Source organism: Mustela lutreola, chromosome 10 (assembly GCF_030435805.1).
Source record: "Mustela lutreola isolate mMusLut2 chromosome 10, mMusLut2.pri, whole genome shotgun sequence".
Lineage (NCBI taxonomy): Eukaryota > Metazoa > Chordata > Mammalia > Carnivora > Mustelidae > Mustela > Mustela lutreola.
The window spans coordinates 88474102-88495307 of record NC_081299.1 but is presented as its reverse complement, the minus strand read 5'-3'; the positions used below and the strand labels follow the sequence as shown (position 1 = coordinate 88495307).

General features: G+C 34.1%; 1 protein-coding gene across 2 annotated transcripts in view; it reads right to left on the bottom strand.

The window, feature by feature from the left end:
* Nucleotides 1–2180: 2180 nt before the first annotated feature.
* Nucleotides 2181–21206, bottom strand: part of LOC131810402 (pancreatic alpha-amylase) — a 40538-nt gene continuing 21512 nt past the window's right edge. The window contains exons 1-11 of one of the 2 annotated variants that reach the window (XM_059138313.1): nucleotides 19688–19825; nucleotides 10620–10833; nucleotides 10152–10298; nucleotides 9133–9330; nucleotides 8474–8704; nucleotides 7224–7357; nucleotides 6344–6466; nucleotides 6152–6251; nucleotides 4000–4118; nucleotides 3765–3890; nucleotides 2181–2408 (exon numbers count right to left, since the gene is read on the bottom strand). In XM_059138313.1, the coding sequence (XP_058994296.1) occupies nucleotides 2219–2408; nucleotides 3765–3890; nucleotides 4000–4118; nucleotides 6152–6251; nucleotides 6344–6466; nucleotides 7224–7357; nucleotides 8474–8704; nucleotides 9133–9330; nucleotides 10152–10298; nucleotides 10620–10787 (1536 nt within the window). In that variant the 5' untranslated portion in view covers nucleotides 10788–10833; nucleotides 19688–19825 and the 3' untranslated portion in view covers nucleotides 2181–2218. Of the gene's footprint in view, nucleotides 2409–3764; nucleotides 3891–3999; nucleotides 4119–6151; nucleotides 6252–6343; nucleotides 6467–7223; nucleotides 7358–8473; nucleotides 8705–9132; nucleotides 9331–10151; nucleotides 10299–10619; nucleotides 10834–19687; nucleotides 19826–21206 lie in introns of those variants that run through there. The other variant, XM_059138312.1, reaches the window with a different exon arrangement.

Here is a 21206-nt window from a genome sequence, read left to right as displayed (position 1 = left end):
AAAAAAAAGAAATGTGAGGTTAAAGTCCAAGAAAAGATCTGAATTGGAGGTATAGGTCTTCATTTAAAAGTCTGTGTTTTAAATTCATGGAAAAGCTTGCAAATACTTAGAAGAAAGAGGATGAATAAAAAGAAGAGTTAGATCCAAATGAGTCTTTAGGTCAGACAGAAGATAAGCCAGAAAAAGAATCTGAAAAAGAGCCACCAGTGAGAAAAAAAGGAAAACCAGAGAGTAGATGGAGACTGAAGGAAGAGAGGAGGAGAGACTGGCTCACATGTCGAATACTGTTGTGAAATAAAGTAAAATGAAGATAGAGAAGTACATTGGATTAGTAACATCAGTGTTTTTGGTGATGTTGACAAGAGTAGATTCAGTGTCAGTGTTTTTGGTGAGGTTGACAAGAGTAGATTCAGTGAAGTCATGATTAGAAACTGGACAATGAGGAGATGAAAATGACTAATGTTGAAAATGTAGAGATTATGTGGTAAAAACAGCAGCTCAGCTAGGAAGGGAAGAAAATAAGTGGGTTATATTGAGAAAAATTCTGGAAGTCATGGATTTTTTAGTTGGAAGACTAATAAATGTAATCTCAGGTAATAATCTAGCAAAAAAAGGAAAGATTATTAAATTAGAAGAGAAAGAATAATCTTTTTTTTTCTTTTTTTTTTTTTTAAAGAAACGGAAAGGGAGGGGCACCTGGGTGGCTCAGTGGGTTAAGCCGCTGCCTTCAGCTCAGGTCATGATCTCAGGGTCCTGGGATCGAGTCCCACATCGGGCTCTCTGCTCAGCAGGGAGCCTGCTTCCCTCTCACTCTCTCTGCCTGCCCCTCTGCCTGCTTGTGACCTCTGTCTGTCAAATAAATAAATAAAATCTTTAAAAAAGGAAAGAAAGAAAGGGAGAGGGAGGTGGGTAGGAGGGGCAGAAGAAGAGGGGAAGAGAGAGAATCTTAAGTAGATTCCATTTCCAGGGCACAGCCCCACATGGGTCTTGATCTCACAACCCTGAGATCATGACCTGAGTGGAAATCAAGATTCCAATGCTTAACCAACTTGAGCCACTCAGGTGCTCTGAAAAAAGGGTAATTTAAGAAATAAAGTTACCCACCAGATAAAAATGGAATGGTATTAACACAAGTGAAGAGAATGGCCTTTGATAAAATAAAGTACACTTTCTTCATTATGACAGAAAGAAAGAAAAAAATAATAATAATAGGGACCAGGTTTCTGCGTGGCTCAGTTGGTTAAGTACCCAGCTCTTGATTTTGGCTCAGATCATGATCTCAGGGTTGTGAGATCAAGGCCCCTGTTGGGGCTCTGTGCTGGGCATGGAGTCTGCTTAAGATTCTCTCTCTACCTCTGCCCCTCCCTATTTGCTCTCTCCCTCAAAATAATAATGATAATAATATTAAGAATAATTATAGATAAATTTACAGGTGAAAAGAAGAGGGAATTTCCAAATTATGGCTTTTATTTTATCATTCAAGCATAAGAAAAACAACTGACAGTTATAAGACACAGATGAGATCCTTACCAAATTTCACTTTAAAAATCAAGGTGAAGGAAAATGAATAGCTGGAGGATCAGGAAGAAAATCCAGAACATATGGTATAATGAGAGTCCTAAATAATTACATCCATCCATATGGGGGTTAAGAAATGGAACAAAAAACCCATACATCTACATCAAGTTAAAGACATTACAAAGAGAAGAGAAAAATTGAGAGAAAGTAGAAGATTTTTATGAGTTCCATAACTGAGACTTATATCTTGCATAATTTAAGTTTATTTTTTAACTTATTAACTGTAAAAGAGCTTTCATAAAGTTGAAGTCACTCAAATGTTATAACTTTGTATGGGAAGAATTAAATCAGATATTCCTAACTATTAGAAACACTTTTTTTTTTTGGAAGAAATACATAAATACATACTGGGAAATAGTGTTAATGGCAACAAGCATATTTGTTAAGATGACTCCCTGAATTCTTAGAAATTCTTTTGACAAATAAGTCATCATGAGTTTTCTAAAATATAACATGGGATCAATTGTAGCTACATTATAATTATATAATTATATGTGATTTTTATGCTTTTCTGAGCTTTTCAATTTGATTACTTACAGCTTTTACCAAAAATTAACGAATTGTAAGAATACACACACACACACAAAAAGAAATACACTTGGTTATTTCTCTGAGTATGTGTATTTATTTATTTCAAGTTTTATAATTTAGATTCAGCATGAATTGCAATAAATGGATCTTCAGCAGAGTTACTAATAGAAAAATGAGCATTTCCATCCCCAGAAACATAGATTTTAATTCCCGTACAATTGCCATCAATTTTATCTCCAGAAATAACATCACAATATGTGCCAGCAGGAAGACCAGTTTGCAAAGTTAAAGATAATGACCTGTAAAATAAAATTTAAGATTTAACTTGAATTTAGCACAATTAAAAGCAAGATTTCAGACTATCTCTAAAAGCTTAACTGTGTGCTGTAGAACTCTAAGCAGTCAAAGACTCAACTCAGTGAGAAGAAAATATAAAGACCTCTCTAGTAGATGTGAACAGTTTTCCAAAACTAAAAGTAATTTTACAGAAAGCTTAGCAATTTCTTAGTCAGCAGTAAATATTACCACAAAATTATGGTTAAGGAATATCAGTGAAAATTTGAGTGAATTGTCACTCTTAGATAAAAGTACTTCTTGTGGTAAACACAAATATTTTAAATTTGTCCTCATCTAAACTTAAGAAAATACTAATTACTTTCAATAATTTAAACTTGGTTATTTCTGCAAAAATATTTCACAAGAGGAGAAAATGAATTTGGGCTGGAAGTAAAAATAATTTAGCATTTTATGAAGAAGTATATGTTTTTTTTTTTTTTACGTTTATAGAGAAGAATCAATGAAAGAAGTATATGGTTTTAAATATAAAGCTCTCTCATAAATTTATTTTGCTTTTCCCATCCAAAAGACAGACATTAAAGAAGAATTTAAGAAGCCATAGCTTCTTTTGGCAAGAAAGAGATATATTTGATTTATCTTTTTCTCAGTAAAATATAATGTAGGCTAAAATTAATTAAGCATGAGTGAAAACTGGCCTTGGAATTGAGACATTTCAACTTCTTGCAAAGACATCTTCTAAGTCCTAGTTCTATATATTAGGAAATCAATACACTAGAGGCAAAGGATGTAAGTATAACCAATGAAAGTAAGAAGCAGTCTCAGAACAAAAATTGAAAATCTCCTGAAGTGAATCACTGACCAACCATAAGATACAGGTTCTTTATACATATGCTTTAAAAAATATATTATTTGTCAGAAAGGGAAGTGAAAAAAAAAGAAAAAAACAGATACAAGAATACTTGAAAGAGAGAACTAAAAAAAGGCACTTCAAATTATTGAGGCAATAATTTTCCATTATTTAAAAAGTGAGGGGGATTATTAGTTCTAGTGATTTCACAACCTTTATATTAACTATTCTGCGTATTTTGTGTGGGGTGTATATGTGAGCCTATGTGTGTGCCTCATATATCTGCATGTAACAGGCAAGGATGCACATAAAATCACTCTACTTAGAACAGAGAACCCTTATAAAGAAGAGATCAGAATAAAAGCCATCATCATTTTTCTTCTGATTTCTGTGGTTTCTTAATCCACTAAGGAATTTTTCAGATATGAAAAAAGTAAATGTGCAAGAAGAGAAAGTAGTAAATCAAGAACATTTTAATATAAAATGTTATTTCTAATTGAGATCTGCTTACCAGTCATCATTGTTAAAGACAATGAATCCTCTGTTTCCTCTTCCAAAAGCTACTTGGTTGCTACCATTATCCCACCAGTTTGTAAAAGGTTGGCCATCAACTATATTACGGAACATAACCATGTTCCTAAAAATATAATACCACATAAAATGCTAATGAATACATTAACAGTTTAATGAAATGAAATGTTAAGAATTATTATTATTAGAAGACATCTCTAAATAAGAATGCCCACCTTATTTGACGCCATCGATGTTCACAGACCCAATCATTACCACAAGTAGTGTCTGGATTAATTGTAACTTCTTTAATTACCCCATTATTATTTGGTGGCCCAATCCAATCATTAACATCCTTAAGTAAAGAGAAAAAAAGAAAAAATTTTAAAAGCCCTGACTTTTAACATTTCATGTATTTGTCTCTTTTCTCTCCAGAACACCAAACCTAATCTGTCTTGTGTCTCTGCATTGTCTTCATTTAGAATCTAAATCCCTTGGTATTTTTACAGTCTTTTACCAAGTCCTCACCATTGTCTTGCCAATTTTTCATTCTCTAGTGCCATATTTTAAAGATAAGGGTTTTTTGCCCTTTTATTTTCTTTCCAAGGAATTGCCATGGAATTTTTTTTAATGATTTTTATTTATTTATTTGTCAGAGAGAGAGAGACAGAGTGAGCACAAGTACACAAGCAGGCAGAGGCAGAGAAAGAAGGAGCCCGATGCGGGACTCGATCCCAGGACTCTGGAATTATGACCCAAGCTGAAGGCAGTGGCTTAACCGACTGAGCCACCCAGGCGTCCCTGCCATGGAATTTTTAATAAATATCACTGTCAATAGTGCAATGATATTGAAGTGGCAAGGATTCCAGTGTCAGAAACAGTAGAATGGAAACAAAGATTCTATTACTATTAGTCAAGAAAACTTAGTTAATATACATATCTTCTCTGTGTCTAATTTTCTTCTATAAAACGGGGATATTGTTTAGTTGCTATAAAATTTAAATAATACATATGAAAATGCCTTGAATATGATAAATTGCTAAATAAGCACTCATTTCCTTCATTCTTTCTTCTAGATAAATGTGTTAATCAATACTTCACAATATTCTTTATTAAATTGACCAAAGTTTTAATATTGTGCTTTTCTGATTGGCACTTTTAATGATAGTCATAGAAAAAAAAATGGAAGAAACCAGGTAAATATCAGTCTGGTTTGTAGTGAAAAGTGTTTTTTACTTTAGGTATGAAGTTGCTATTCAATGATGCATCAGAAATCTTCAGTTTAAAAATTTTATTTATTTATTTGAGAGAGGTATAGTGAGAGAGAACATGAGAAGGGAGAAGATCAGAGGGAATAGCAGACTCCCAGTGGAGCAGGGAGCCTGATGCGGGAGTCAATCCCAGGACTCTGGGATCATGGCCTGAGCTGAAGGCAGTCGCTTAACCAACTGAGCCACCCAAGCACCCTGAAATCTTCAGTTTAAAAAAGAAAAAAAAAAATCCACTAATTTCCAAATACATTCATAATTTTATTTCTCAGTTCCCTTTTTAAAATTGCTATTCAGGGTGCCAGGGTAGCTCAGTGGGTTAAGCCTCTGCCTCCAGTTCAGGTCATGATCTCAGTGTCCTGGGATGGAGCCCATATTGGGCTCTCTGCTCCGCAGGGAGCCTGCTTCCCCCTTTCTCTCTCTGCCTGCCTCTCTGCCTACATGTGATCTCTGTCTCTCAAATAAATAAATAAAATCTTTAAAAATAAATAAATAAAATTGCTATTTAATATCCTCTATTACCTCAAATATTTTTCTCATCTTTACATTTCCCCAAATAGTTTGCAAATTTCTCCTCTTTAATATATTTTAAAATATCCTCCTCTATATTTTCTTTCCTCTTAAAAGATACTTTCCCTATTTGATCCCAGTTCAACTGAATAATTTCTTTGGATTCCATACAACTTTTTTTTCAAAGTATTTAAAAAAATATATTGTTTGTATTATGGGCAGGTACTGTTTTAAGTTCTTTACAAGTGTTAACTTATCCTTATATCAACCCTATGAAGTAGGTACTTATAAAAAGTACATATTTTCCTTACTATATCCTTATTTTTTTTCTTTTTTTCTTTTCACTATACCCTTACTTTTAAGTGCTTCTTTGGGGTGAGTGTACTTCTCACTCATATTTTGTCATATTTCTGATATTGCTTGAATACTCTCACAATAAAGACCATGAATTTTAATTCTTTAATATCTACTGCATTACTAACAGTGTCCTATATCAGGTTTGCATGTCAATATTTGATAAGTAGTAAATATAATAGCATCATGTACAATTACAACAAAATTCCATTCCCTTCCTTGAGAAAAATATATTTTGGATAACACCAAAACTTACTTTTCCATTTTCAAAGTACCTTGGCCAACGGAAGCTTGACATTACTCGTGTAAACCCATATGGATGAGCAAGCATAAATCCAACTCCCATTTTGTACAGTCTGAAGGTTACAAAATGATATCATCATAAAAGAAAATATTTTTAGCATCATTAAAAGGTAAGTTAAAAAAAGGGGGGTGCTTTATTACCTACCTAGAGTCCCAGAATGTAAGAATAGATGCTCCTCCAGCTCCATGTCCTCGCTGATTGTCATGGTTATCAACAAAGACAAGTGCTCTATCAGATGGCATAAAACCCCATCCTTCTCCCCAGTTCCTATTAAAACACACACAAAGATATGTATTCTTTTCCAATAGCTTTAGGATAACCCGAATGTGTAGTTCTTTTGGTATAGCAGGCCCAAATGAAATTTTCTAATTAAAATGATTATTCTATAGGAGTTTTTAAAAAATATATAAACAATATACAGATACATTATACATTCCATGTATGTATAAATGTATGAATTACTTGTATTACATTCACATTACAGTTATAAGATTTTTGTTATAAAAAAAGTCATTTTTAGAGATTTTAGTATATTATAACTTAGATAAAACTTCGGAATGATCAATATCCATATGATATCATACAGAATGGAAAACTGGATTAAAAGTAGGTTTCAATATTATATTGTTACAATGTAAATATTCTAATATTTGAAAATAATTGACAATATATGTAAATAATTTTATATAAAATATGTAAATAAGTATATGTAAATTAAAAATAGTCACCTTGTAAGTACTTCATAAATGATGCAATCATTTTAACAATAACATGGCCTTCACATACTATATGCAAACATGAGTCAAATATAGTATCTCTAAGGTATGTTTTGGGTTTCTAGATACCCTCATGATTGACATTCTTAATAATAAAGATGATAAATTGGAGTGTGGGGAACTATAACCCTCATTACTAGTAACTGAATCCTTAAAAGTTCTAAATAAGTTCCAAAGCTAACTCAGATTGGGATAATAAGACTAATACATCTTTGAAATAATTTAAAAGACAATTATATTTCATTTACTTTAAGTAAGCCATCTTCTCTCCATTCCACTTGCGCAGAACTGTGCCTAGTTTTGCACCATACTTGAATTCTGTCACACGGCCATTTCCAAAGTACTCCGCACTTTTAATTGGCTCACCACCCAGATCAATTACCTAGTAGAAATATAGGGAAATATCATTTTATTTTTTTAACTATTTTTTACCCCTAAAAATATTTATTGCCCTAAATTGAAACACTAAAATCAAGTTCATCCTTTTTTAAAAAATATTTTCTTCAGGTCTACTGGTTTGTTTTTTGGTTTTTTTTGAAATATCATTTTAAATCAGAACTTTTAAGATAATTAACCAACAAGAATACTATTATATAGAAAATGGCTTGAAACTATTTATATTATTTGAAAAAGTGTAAATGGCTTTCCCTAAAAAAAGATTCTTTTTATGTGCTAAATTATATGCTACAATATTTAAAAAATAATATAACAAGGTGAACTGTTGGCCTGCGAGAATGCTGTCATAATTTTAGTCTTGCACATAACGATAATAAAAAGGCTTGCATTTCTATAGCACTTGATATCGGGTTCACAACATTTGTAAATGCTTGACTATGTTAGCTCATTAATATTTAGACAAAAGTATAAGATTATCATCCCTTTTTTTCATGTGAAAAAAAATGTTACACAGAGAGGTTAATCAATTTGCCTAAGTGAACACAGATGATAGTGCTAATGCCAGAATGTAAACTCAGATAGACTGGCTCAAAAAAGCCACTGTAGTATTATCTGTCTTTTCTAAAGGTCTCTGGGGAGATGGTAAAAGACACAGATGTCTGCAGCCTAAATAAATTCTCTGCAGTTCCATAAAACTTCTTGTGATAAAGAGTTAGGTGTTAGATACTGTCTCACTAAAAGAGGTTCAAGAAAACTCTTCTATATAAATGATTTAGCCCATAAACAACTGAAATTGTATTAATTAAATCTATCACTTATTTTCTTTTTTAAAATTTATTTTATATTTTTTTGTTTATTTGTCAGACAGATAGAGAGCACAAGTAGATAGAGCAGCAGGCAAAGGGAGAGGGAGAAGCAGGCTCTCCAGAGAGCAGTGAGCCTGCCGGGCTTAATCCCAGGAGCTTGGGATCATGATCTGAGCCAAAGGCAGCCACTTAACCGACTGAGCCACCCACGCACTCCTATCACTTATTTTCTACTGAATTAAATTATATTATTTCATATACACATGAAATACAGATACATATATGTATTAGTGTACCTCCTGGTAAATGAAAGGTTTACTTCCTTCAGAGAACCACTTTGTATTTAGATTATGCAGCTTATCCAAAATTGCCTTCATGTCTCCAGGCCACATGTGCTTAGAAGCATCAATTCTGAACCCTGCTACACCAATGTCAATGAGGCGGTTCAGATATTTAGCGATTGTAGAACGCACATAATCTTTCTCTAGTGCAAGATCAAGAAGACCAACCAGACGACAATCTCTGACCTATTAAAGTAAACATTTTGTGAGCGATACATAAAACATCACCTTTACCTGAGAATCCATTTAATTATGCATTCATTTATTCATTAACAGATATTTCTGTAGTGTCTTCCTTGCATTAGGAACTGGAGATACTGACACTCTAGTAGGGACATGCCTTTGAAATATTTTCAAAGTATATTTTCAAAGTATAAAAATGGAGTATGTAGGAAATAAAGTAGATGAGCTTTTTGATTGGGACAAATTAAATTGGGAAAAATGTTTTACATATCAATTCAAGTTTCTTACTTTTAAAGAGTCATAGTTGGAATCCTATTTTCCTAAGGAATCCAGGCCAGTATTTAAAATGAAGATCAATAAATTATATGTAGATAATTAAAGGCACAGATAGCTCTTTATTTAGATCACTGTGGGTTTTTTTCTTTAATTACCTGATAAGGATCATTATAATTCTCAATATCTCCACTTCCAGTTTTACATTTACCATCATTAAAATCCCAACCAGAGAATGGGACTGCTGGAAAATCTCTATATCCAGGGTTGAAGTAACTTCCACAAGTACTGCTCGTTCCTGCACCCACACCATTCCCACACATATGATTAATTACAGCATCCACATAAATATGGACCTGAAAAACAAAGTTTTTATTTCAGTGTGACTTATACAGAGGTAATAATCTATGGTATTATTGACTGAAGTTTATGGTATGTTAATCACCTCCAAAATAGGTTTTTTGTTATTTTTTAACTTCTCTTCTTAGTAAATCAAAAGTCAAGAGTGAAGGGAAATTAATGTGAACTTTATACCTATCTGCTTTCTATCATCTTGGTAAAATTCTTATATATGTGATAAAATTATAGAACTGAAACTACCATAACTATGAAAAAATGCAGCCTTTTTGGAGGGGAGGTAAGAATCAGCTGAGATGCAAAGAGTAGTGGTCTTTGAAATTTCCATGCATCATCCTAAGAAAGAAGCAGATAGCCTTTATTATTTATTAAGCATCTGAAGGTAAATATTGTCTCTCATGCTCCTTGCCAAAAAGAATATAATTATTTACTATCAAAAACCCTATGTGAAAGAAGACCCAGGAATTGTAGGTGGAGATACAAGTCACACAAAAATTACAGCAAATATCACAATGAGAATTTCCAATTCCTAACTAGAAAAGTATTCCCCAGAAATTTATATAGTTTTAGAACTAAAAGTTCATACTTGCTTTATAAGTAAGTTCACTTTAAACTTTGACTTAAATTTCTTTAGTACACAAATAGTACATATACAAAAATTCACAAAAGCTGAACATAAGGTAATAATTAAATTTCAGTTATAGCTTAAGTGTAAAGTAAAATAAAAAATAAATATGGAAAACATTTTCTTCAAAACAAGCAGGAGAGAGGAGAAATTATTTTCCTAAATATTTTTTAAAGGAAACTTTAATTCACTTACACCAACATTGTTACATCTAGTCACCATGTCTTTGAATTCATCTTCATTTCCTGATCTTGTGCATAACTTGTAGCTAACTGGTTGATATCTTTCCCACCAAGGTCTTGAAGGGTTATTAATCACAACATTTTCATTGGGTGGAGAGATCTACAAATAAAAAATCATAATAAGTATCAAATTATGGGTTACTTTATATCACTGGGTACTCTAGAGACTAATCAATAATCTAAAATAATTTCTTAATCTTTGTATATACAGCTACATTTTTAACAAACACATGAAAATATTAACAACATATTGGAAACGTCCTGCTGAAGAAGGATTATATCAGAAACAAAACATAACATTGCCAACAATACTAAACTTTTTTCTTCCTCAGTAAAACGTTTCAGCTTCACAGATTCAGATCATGATAGCCATTTACTATAAGCATAGCAAACCACAATTTATACTGTGAACAATACCCACCTGAACCCCTCCAAATCCTTTTGGAGCTAAGTATCGCTCACATTCAAGAGCAATGTCAATCCAGCGCCACTCAAACAGATGGACAATAGTTGTCCGTCCAGGTTTGGTATTTGGGGCATACTGAGCCCAGCAGAACCCAATGATTGAAAGCAATAGAAAGACCTTCATTTTGCTTTGAAGTTGCCAGCATTCCTTGCAGCAAGTATTTATCTTCCTGTAAGAAACATGTTTTACTAAGTAAATGTTAACATGAATAAACACGTAAAGTGTTTATTCAAAATCAGAAAAGGATTATCAATGATAATATTAACAGGTGAAGACTATCTTATAAACAACTTACCCAGGAAAACAATCTAAATGACCTTTTAGAACTTAATGTTTTCCTTACTGAGGGAATATTAACCTTTTTAAACATCTGGCAGCTTATATCTAAAGAATCCTTAATCATGTATTATTTAATTAGGATTAGGTTTTATTTGAAGACCTTCACTAATAGGACAATCACAATCAAAGTCAACTGAACTTATAGTCAAAACACTGCCTTAACTATTTATTTGCAAACATTATAATGTTTCAATTTCAAAAAGAAATAGGATATTCAATCCCATTCTATTTTTACACCACCAACCTTAATTTTTAGCTATTTAAATGTCTGCATTAAGATTTAAGAAACTATTTGGAAGTTGAATGCCCATGAATTGAGGAAACAGACCCTTTCCCCACCTCCATCAAATAAGATGCTTAATGCAATGCCTATAGCAGTAGAGTGTTTTGGTTTTTTCTCCCTTTGGCTAAATCTCTCTCTCTCACTCACTGTCTTTTTTAAAAAGATTTTATTTATTTCTTTGACAGAGAGAGAGAGAGACAGCTAGAGCAGGCACACAAGCAGGGGGAGTGGGAGAGAGAAAGCAGGCTTCCCGCCGAGGAGGGAGCCTGATGTGGGGCTCAATCCCAGGACCCAGGGATCATAGCCTGAGCCAAACGCAGACACCTAACGATGGAGCCACCCAGCTGGCCCAAGCTAAATATCTCTTATACCTGATAGGACATTAAATTGATGAACTCAATCCCATTTTTTTTTCCTACTATAAGTAAAAACCTATAAAAGAGAATAATAGGATGGGGAAAACTTAAACCATTTATCCAATAAGCACTTTGCTTAAACTGAATGCTGCTTTTTGCTTAAGCATGTGGATGATTTTCAGGATACAGTGATGAATAAGACAGGATTCTTATTCTGAAGAAGCTTACATTCTACTGAGGAAAGAAAATATATGAATGCTCAAATTACTCACAATCAGGGAAATACAAATCAAAACTATAATGAAGTATCACCTCACACCTGTCAGAATGGCTAAAATTAACAATACAAGAAACAACAGATGTTGGTAAAGAGATGGATTAAGGGGAACCCTCTTACACTGTTGGTGGGAATAAAAACAGGTGTGACTACTGTGGGAAACAGTATGGAGCTTCCTCAAAAAATTATAAATAGAACTACCTTGTGACCCAGCAATTGCACTAGTAGGTATTTACCCAAAGGATACAAAAATATAGATTCAAATGAGTCCATGAACCCCTTTGTTGATAGCAGCATTATCAACAACAGCCAAACTATGGAAAAAGCCCAAATGTCCATTGACTGATGAATGGATAAAGAAGTGGTGTGTGTGTGTGTGTGTGTGTGTGTGTGTGTGTGTGTGTGTGTGTAATGGAATATTAACCATAAAAAAGAATGAAATCATGCCATTTGCAACAATGTGGATGGAACTAGAATGTATTATGCTAAGTAAAATAAGTCAAGCAGAGAAAGACAATTATCATATGGTTTCACTCATATGTGGACCATAAGGAATAGCACAGAGGACCACAGGGGAAAGGAGGGAAAATGGAATGGGAAGAAATCAGAGACAGAGACAAACCATGAGAGACTCTGGACTCTGGGAAGCAAAGGAGAGAGGGTTACAGAGGAGAGGGTTTGGGGAATGGGGTACCCCAGTGATGGGTATTAAGGAGAGTACATGCAGTGATGAGCACTGGGTGTTATACAACTAATGAATCATTGGCTAACTGAACATAATGGGAGGGGGAAGGAAAATTAAATAAGATAAAAACAAAAAGGAAGGCAAACCATATGGCCTGTATAGATAAAGAGAACAAACTGAGGGTTGCTGGAGGGGAGGTTTGTGGGGAATGGGCTAAATGGGTGATGTGTTTGAAAGAGAAAACTTGTAGGATGAGCACTGGGTGTTATATGTAAGTGATGAATCACTAAATTCTGCTCTTGAAACCAATACTAAACTATATGTTTACTAACTTGGAATTTAAATAAAATTTAAAAAATGAAATCTTGCCACTTGCAATAACATGGGTGGACCTAGAATTTATCATGCTAAGCAAAATAAGTCAGTCAGAGAAAGACAAATATCATATTATTTCGCTCATATGTGGAATTTAAGAAATAAAACAGATGGTGCACCTGGGTGGTTCAGTCAGCTAAACATCCACCATCGATCCCAGAGTTCTGAAATCGACTCTCACATTGGGCTACCTGCTCAGTGGGGAGTCTGCTTGTCCCTCTCCCTCTTACCTCCACTACTGCTCTCTCACTCTTGCTCTGCACTCTTTCTCAAATAAATAAATAAATAAAATCTTTAAAAATAAAAAAAGATAATAAAATAAATTTTAAGAAAGAGGGCGCCTGGGTGGGTAAGTGGGTTAAGCCTCTGCCTTTGGCTCAGGTCATGATCTCAGGGACTGTCCCGCATTGAGCTCTCTGCTTGGCAGGGAGCCTGCTTCCTCTTCCCTCTCTCTCTCTCTCTCTCTATCTCTCTCTGCCTGCCTATCTGCCTACTTGTGATTTCTCTGTCAAATAAATAAATAAAATCTTAAAAAAAATAAAAAGAAATAAAACCTATGAACATATGGGAGGGAAAAAAGAGGAGAGAGGGAAACAAACTGTAAGAATCTCTTAATAATAGAGAACAAAGTAAGGGTTGAGGGAGGGAAGTGGGTGTGGGATGGGCTAGATGGATGATAGGCACTTGTTAGGAGGGCCCTATGGAGTGCCCTTAAGGAGTGTCCTTAAGGAGGGTACTTGTTATAATGAGCACTGGGTGTTGTATGTAAGTGATAAACCACTTAATTCTACTCCTGAAACCAATTTTGCACTATATGTGATCTAACTAGAATTTATATAAAAAGCTGAAAAAAGGAAAAGGAATTTAAAAAAGAAAATATATGAATTAATAATAATAATAATAAACAACTGAAGATAAGTTCAATAATTTCAGTAAGAACAAGTATGAATTAACAGTAATAAAATAGAAAATGACTTTGTCATCAAGTTATTTTAATAGGAAGTCAGGAAGATTTCTCTGTGGAAATGATTTTCAGCTAGGATTTGACAGATAAGGAGCCAGTCATTTGAAGATGAGAGAAAGAACAATCTAGAGGAAAATACAACAGAAACAACCCAAGGGAAAAAAAAAAAAAAAAAAACCAAAGTGACATTAAAAAAAAAAAAAAAGTAGCTAAGCAATGTGTAATAAAGTGAAGGGTAAACTGATATGAGGTCTATTAGGCCAGTTCATTTAGGGCCTTGTAGAATATAATGAGAAAGTCTTTGAGTCTGTAAAAAGCAGGTGAAGAAAGTTTGGTATATTTGAAAAGAAAATCACACTTGCTGTCATGAAGAAAGTGGACTATGTGAAGATAAGAGTAGAGATAAGGAGATCAGTTGCAATTTTTGGGTGATCTGGGAAAGAGGTGAGTGGCTTAGACTAAGAGCACTGATAGGATATAATTCAGAGACAGAAAGGCAATAGGTTTATGGATATATTAGAGCTGAAGAATGAGGGAAAGAGAAAAAATATAGAAAAGTATTTGGTGATATCATTCATTAAGATGAGGAAAAACAAGGAAGTACCAGTTTTAAGGAAGGGTTATGCAGAACACTATGGTCCATAATTACTCCTCTATCAACCCTACTGCTTTCCTTTGGTCCTTCTTCTAACCCACCATGTAAACACAAGTAGTCTTACTTTCTTAGTTCAAGTTGTTAAAATAAAATTATTTTAACATATAAAACATGTTTTATATGTTAAAACATATAACTGGTGGATTAAACAACAAATATTTATTTCTCATAGATCTGGAGGCTGGGAAGCCTGAAATCAAAATGTCGGCAGTTCCAGTGTCTGGTGAGACACAGATAGCCATTTTCTCCTGTATCTTTACATGGTGGAGAACTGAGAGTGCTCCAGTCTCTTTCTCTTCTTATAAGGACACCGATCCCATCATGGGAGTCCACTCTCATGACTTCATCTAAACCTAATTACTTCTAAAAGGCCCCACAGCCTTATACCATGGCACTGGAAGTTAGGGTTTCAACATGCAAATTTTGGAGGAAAGTAGACATAAATGTGCAGATGCTAACACTTATCCATTGTAAAACTAAAATTCCCTCTCATTTCACAAACAATTTCATTGCTCCATGATTTTCCAAATATCACCTTCCAACATCCTTATGTACTTAACCAACATCCTTGTGTACTTAACAGCTATTCTTTCTTCCAGATGCAGCTGAAGTAGCGTCTTTTGAAGCTTATCCTGATATTTCCAGGCATAGTTAATAACTCCTCTGTATGATAATTTTTTAACTTATATGATATTATTAAGCTATATTTGATTTATATTATAAATATACTATAGATAGCTAAGTATTTTCATGCTCATCATTCTATACCAAACTTCTTAAAGGTAGACCTTCTACCTAATATTCTTAGAAACTAACAAAACACATAGCATAATGGCTTATATGATCAATAAATTTTTGTAACATAAAACTCTAAATTCCAGAGACACCTGGGTGGCTCAGGTGGTTAAACATCTGCCTTTGTCATGATCCCAGGGTTCTGGGATTGAGTCCCACATCTGGCTCCTTGCTCTCCCTCTACTTTTGCCCCTTCCCCTGCTTGTGCTTGCGTTCTCTCTCTCTGTGTCAGAATAAATAAGTAAAGTCTTAAAATAAAAAAAAAAAGACTAAATTTCACCCCTTGTATAAAATTCAGGCATAACATGGGTGATGTTCTCAATGATTTTCCAAAGTGTCAGAAATTATGTGATACAATGTAATCTTTGTAAAACCTTTGTACACATGAAGGAACTAATGCCAGATAAACTGAATAAGTTGTCTAGGCTCATATGGTAAATAGAGCCAGTGATTTGACAATAGATTCTACCACAAATCAGCATTCTCTGTATTACACCAATGGTTATCATAGAATTCTAGAGGTGTAATGTCCAATATCATAGCCACAGGCAATATTTGGCTACTGAGATCCTAAAATGCTAGTCTGAATGTAGATGTGCTATAAGTGTAAAATACACTCCAAATTTTGAAGAATTAGTGTTAGAAATTAGTGTAAAAAATAATTTTATGCCATTTATGTTGAAATAGTATTTTGTGACTCATTAGGCTAAATCAAATTTATTATTATTATTATTTTTTAAAGATTTTATTTATTTATTTGAGAGAGAGAGACAGTGAGAGAGAGCATGAGCGAGGAGAAGGTCAGAGGGAGAAACAGACTCCCCATGGAGCTGGGAGCCCGATGCGGGACTCGATCCTGGGACTCCGGGATCATGACCTGAGCCGAAGGCAGTTGTCCAACCAACTGAGCCACCCAGGCGTCCCTCAAATTTATTATTAACATTAATTTCTCCAGTTTCTTTTGACATCTCTCTTTTAATTTTTTTTAGATTTTATTTATTTGACAGAGAGAGAGCACAAGTAGGCAGAGAGGCAGGCAGAGAGAGAGAGAGAGAGAGAGAGAGGGAAGCAGGCTCCCTGACAAGCAGAGAGCCCGATGCGGGAGTCGATCCCAGGACCCTGAGATCATGACCTGAGCCGAAGGCAGCAGCTTAACCCACCTAGCCACCCAGGTGCCCCAACAGCTCTCTCTCTCTCTCTCTTTTTATTTTTTTTTTTAAGATTTTATTTATTTATTTCAGTCAGAGAGAGGGAGAGATCACAAGCAGTGAGGAGGGGCAGAGGGCAGAAGCAGACTCCCTATCAAGCAGGGAGCCTGAGCAGGTCTCAATCCCAGGATTTTGGGATTGTGACCTGAGTGGAAGGCGGACACTTAACCGACTGACCCACCCAGGCACCAGAGAAAGGTTTTCAAAAACAAATAGGAAGAAGAGTTTTTGGGGAGGACAAGAGACCAACTAGATGAAGATGAATATCAGAATAAGAAAAAAGAGCAAAGACTGACTAGACAGTGGATGATATAGGGCTGATGGTGATAATGAGTTGAGAATTAGAGAAGAGCACGGTTTGAACTTCATAGTTAAGCTTCCAAATGTTAAGAAAATGACCTTAGGAGTTAGATAAACTACAGTTTAAATCCTGACGTTGTCATTTATTATCTATGTGGCCCTGGAAAATAATCATTTTTTGCGCGGGGAGTGGGGGGAATAATCTTTTTATCTATGAACAAGAAAATGTAACATGTACCTCATAAAGTTGTCATCATGATTGAGTGAATTAACATCAATAATACTGTTACCCAGTACATGATATATTAAAAACCCAATATATTTGGTTTCTATGATGTTGCTATTACTGTTTTATTATTTTTATTGCTGGTACTATTCAAACTGCTCTAAACTCATGCTCTCTTTCTACTCTCACTTATAGTCACTTGGACATTATCTCTTTCCATTCCATTCTTTCCAAATTATAATAATACCTTCTACTCTCAGAAGTATTTCATACCCCCCCATGGGAATAGTGATAAGAAGGAACCAGCAAGGTTTTCCACCTGCTCTTTTTTCCACACTTTCTTTTCTTTTTCTCTCTTTTTGTTTTAACCTCTTAAAGCTTATAGGAGATCACATGTTGATTTTGAAATAACTTCTCATCACTGCCTCATCCATTATCTCTGAACTGTTTTTAATATTGATTTCCATGTATTTTACGATGCTATTATTAAAATAACAGATAACTTGCAAACATAAGCTGAGAAATTTTACTAGCATCACAGCATAGATGGATGTATACAATTATACAATAATCTTCTATCAAGGGTCAGTCATTGTCAAAGATTTTCTCATTTAATCTTAATTTTTATCTCAATCAATCTAAAGAGTTATAAACTCCATAAGGAGAGACATTAAAACAACTAAAGCATTTTATATCATGTGAAGTAAAATCTGCAAACAAATCCTTGACATCTTTGATATCAATAACAAAACAAAAAAAGGGGGATCTGGGTGGCTAAGTCAGTTAAGCCTCTGCCTTTGGCTTAGGTCATGATCATAGTGTCCCAGGCTCAAGGCCTGAATCAGGCCTGCTCAGTGGGAGCCTGCTTCTCCCTCTCCCCCAGGCCCTCCCCTGGCTCATCCTCTCTTTCTCTCAAATAAACAAAGAAAATATTTTAAAAAACAAAAAAATAAGAAACTTGAAATCGTTGTTATGTCTACTTCCCATTATGGATTTCCTAAAATTGTTTTCCTCAGAGAAGATTTCACAGTTATTAATACTAATATCAATGCTCCATTGCCCATATCTCATATTGCGTGAATTGCCTTACAAAGAGGAAATTTCCTTTTAAAGCTTTAAGCTAAATATATCTAATATGTCAAATTAGATATATTGGGAGTTCCTTAAAAACTTGAACTAGGACACTTGGTAAAAAGCAATACTCCTTAAGAGGTATTTATTTTTTAAGTGCCAATAAAACATATACAATGCTAAGAAGAAAAAAATAGGGGCTCAGTTGGTTAAGCCACTGCCTTCGGCTCAGATAATGATCCCGGAGTCCCAGGATCGAGTCCCAGGGTCCAGCTCCGCGGAGAGTCTGCTTCTCCCTCAGACCTTCTCCCCTCTCATGCTCTCTCTGTCTCTCTCTCAAATAAATAAATAAAATATGAAAAAAAGAAAAAGAAGAAGAAGAAAATACTATTAACTTAGATTATGCTCTCAAGTATTTTTTTTCTCAATCAGTATTGAGATATCTGTTATTTTATTTAATGTGCACAATATAAATGATATCCTGGGGGAAAAGCTCTAGAATAAATTCAGGATTTCTCTTGATACATGAAATACCATAAACAGTGATTCAGCTTAAAGTCTACTTAAATCATACCATGTCATAAATAGAATAAAGGAGCTCTATTAAAACGTTAGGTAAAAAGTAGTAGTAAAAAAAACTAGTATCTATTTCTATGGCTTTCTTTCTACTTATATAAATGTCAGTCAGTTACCTATATAAGTATTACTTATGACAATGTTCTTTCCCCCTATCTGCCTGATTACTATCTCAGGCAGATAGTAATATATTTTTTAACATGTAAATAAATTAACATTAACCAAGAAGAGACAAGTTATCTACTCTTATCATTTGTAGTTATTAGCCTAGATACCATAGTTAAATTTCTTTAGGTTGTTTAAAGTATCATAAAACATTTTAATGGAAATACCTTATATGTCACATCTATGCTTATTTTTCACTTTTATTTATCTGCATTTTTTTCTATTTTCATTGTTTTGAATATTTTAGAGCTTTAGGTAGTATTATTACTATAGTATTTGGTCAAGTTAGTGGTTTCTCTTACTGAGAAAGTGGTAATTCTTCTGAACTTTGCATTGAATCATGTACAATTTTCTCAAAACTGTCTCCTACAAGCTCTCTATTCTCACAAAAAAAAAAAAGAAGAAAAAGAAAAAAAGAAAAAAAAGGAAAATAAAAACAGGAAATTGAAACTGAGCTCAAGATAATAAATTACATGGGAAAGAGAAAAGAGGCAAATATAATCAAGTTTGCCTACCAGATTTCTTAAATGAAAGAAACATTTTGAGCCAAGGCTCAGACACACTTCAAACACAAACAGTACATTTTGTGCCACTGGAAACTGAAACTTGAGTTGTCAACAAACCTAAAATAGGTCGTGAAGCATTGAGCAATAGCAATATCAAATCATATGATAGAAACCATTTCTTTCAAAGAAAAAAGTGGGGGATAGGGACTACATGATATTCATAAAACATTAAAATAACTTACCACAGGGGCACCTGGGTGGCTCAGTGGGTTAAAGCCTCTGCCTTTGGCTCAGGTCATGATATCAGGATCTTAGGATCCAGCCCCCATCTAGCTCTCTGCTCAGCAGGAAGCCTGCTTCCTCCTCTCTCTCTGCCCGCCTCTCTCCCTACTTGTGATCTCTGTCTATCAAATAAATAAATAAAATTTAAAAAAAAAATAACTTGCCACATCACTTCTTTAAATCAGCAACCTCTCAAATCCACAGGTCAGTCTTTTCAATTATAGAAAAACAAAAATCAGACATTTGTTTTGCTTTCTCTTTAGCAAGAAAAAATCGCTGAATTTAGGACTTATAGATTTTCTACAATTCTTTTCTTTCCAATAGATGCTCTACAACCCTTTCCAATTCTTCAAACCTAATCTGTTTAAAAAAAAAAAAAAAAAAAAGTCTAATGTGAGCTCCACGATGATACTTGATTGGCTACCATCACTCCCGGTTGCTGAACAAACCACAGTCTTCTCTCCTCTGCTCAAGTTGCTGTCCTGCCACCACTTCTAATTACACTGAGCCTTTCCAGTTGTTTGCTTTCTTTTTCTCTTTCTCTTTTTTTCTTCCTTTCTCTTTCTTTCAGTATCCTCTCCCAATCTCAATTAGTCTTTTTCTTTCCTGAACCATCTATAGCAATCTGTAAGAAAACTTTTTTGATAAAATAACCTTAAAGACAAAGATTAAAATGATTGTGTCAAATTCAACAAGTGTGACTAGAATGTAAACAAAGTCTCTAAGCCAAACATCTAATTTTGAATCTGAGCTTTGCCATCTTCTGTGTGACCCTTAGAGAAATCAAAGACTATTGCATTTAGGTCTCAGTTGGAAAATGGGGATAATAGTATTATTGATAAACATGATAGAAATATAAAAATAACTAAAACCAACTAATTATATATTGAGTACAATTATGTGTCATTTCAGTGTATTATCACTTTAATTCCTCACACAAACATAAATACAATATAGAATTATGATTATACCCAGTTTTAAGTGAAGGGAACTGAAGTACACTAAGTAAGGTAATTTGTCCATGGTCAAATTTCAGTAAATGCTGAAACTGAAATTCAAAACCGAGCAGTTTAACTCTATAGTGTGTTTGTAGCCAATACTTAGGCTTATCAGTCTCCGTCACTGAGCTGTAAAAAAAATCAAATACTTTATCTGAAGATATTTTAGAATCTGGTAATTCCTGTTTAGCTAATATTAATATGTTTAGAAAATTGCAAAAGTAGTTCATCTCCTATTTCCTGTTTTTCGAATTTTTACACTAAACAAAATTAATATTTCTCTATTACAGTGTGAGGTTTTTGTTTGTGTGTTTGTTTTATAGAGAGAGAGAGAGCATGAGCACGAGAACCAGAGGGTAAAAGAGAATTTTAAGCAGGCATCACACTTAGTGCAGAGCCCGACATAGGGCTTGATCTCAATACCCTCAGATCATGACGTGAGCATAAATCGAGAGTCCTCAGCTGCTTAACCAACTGAGCC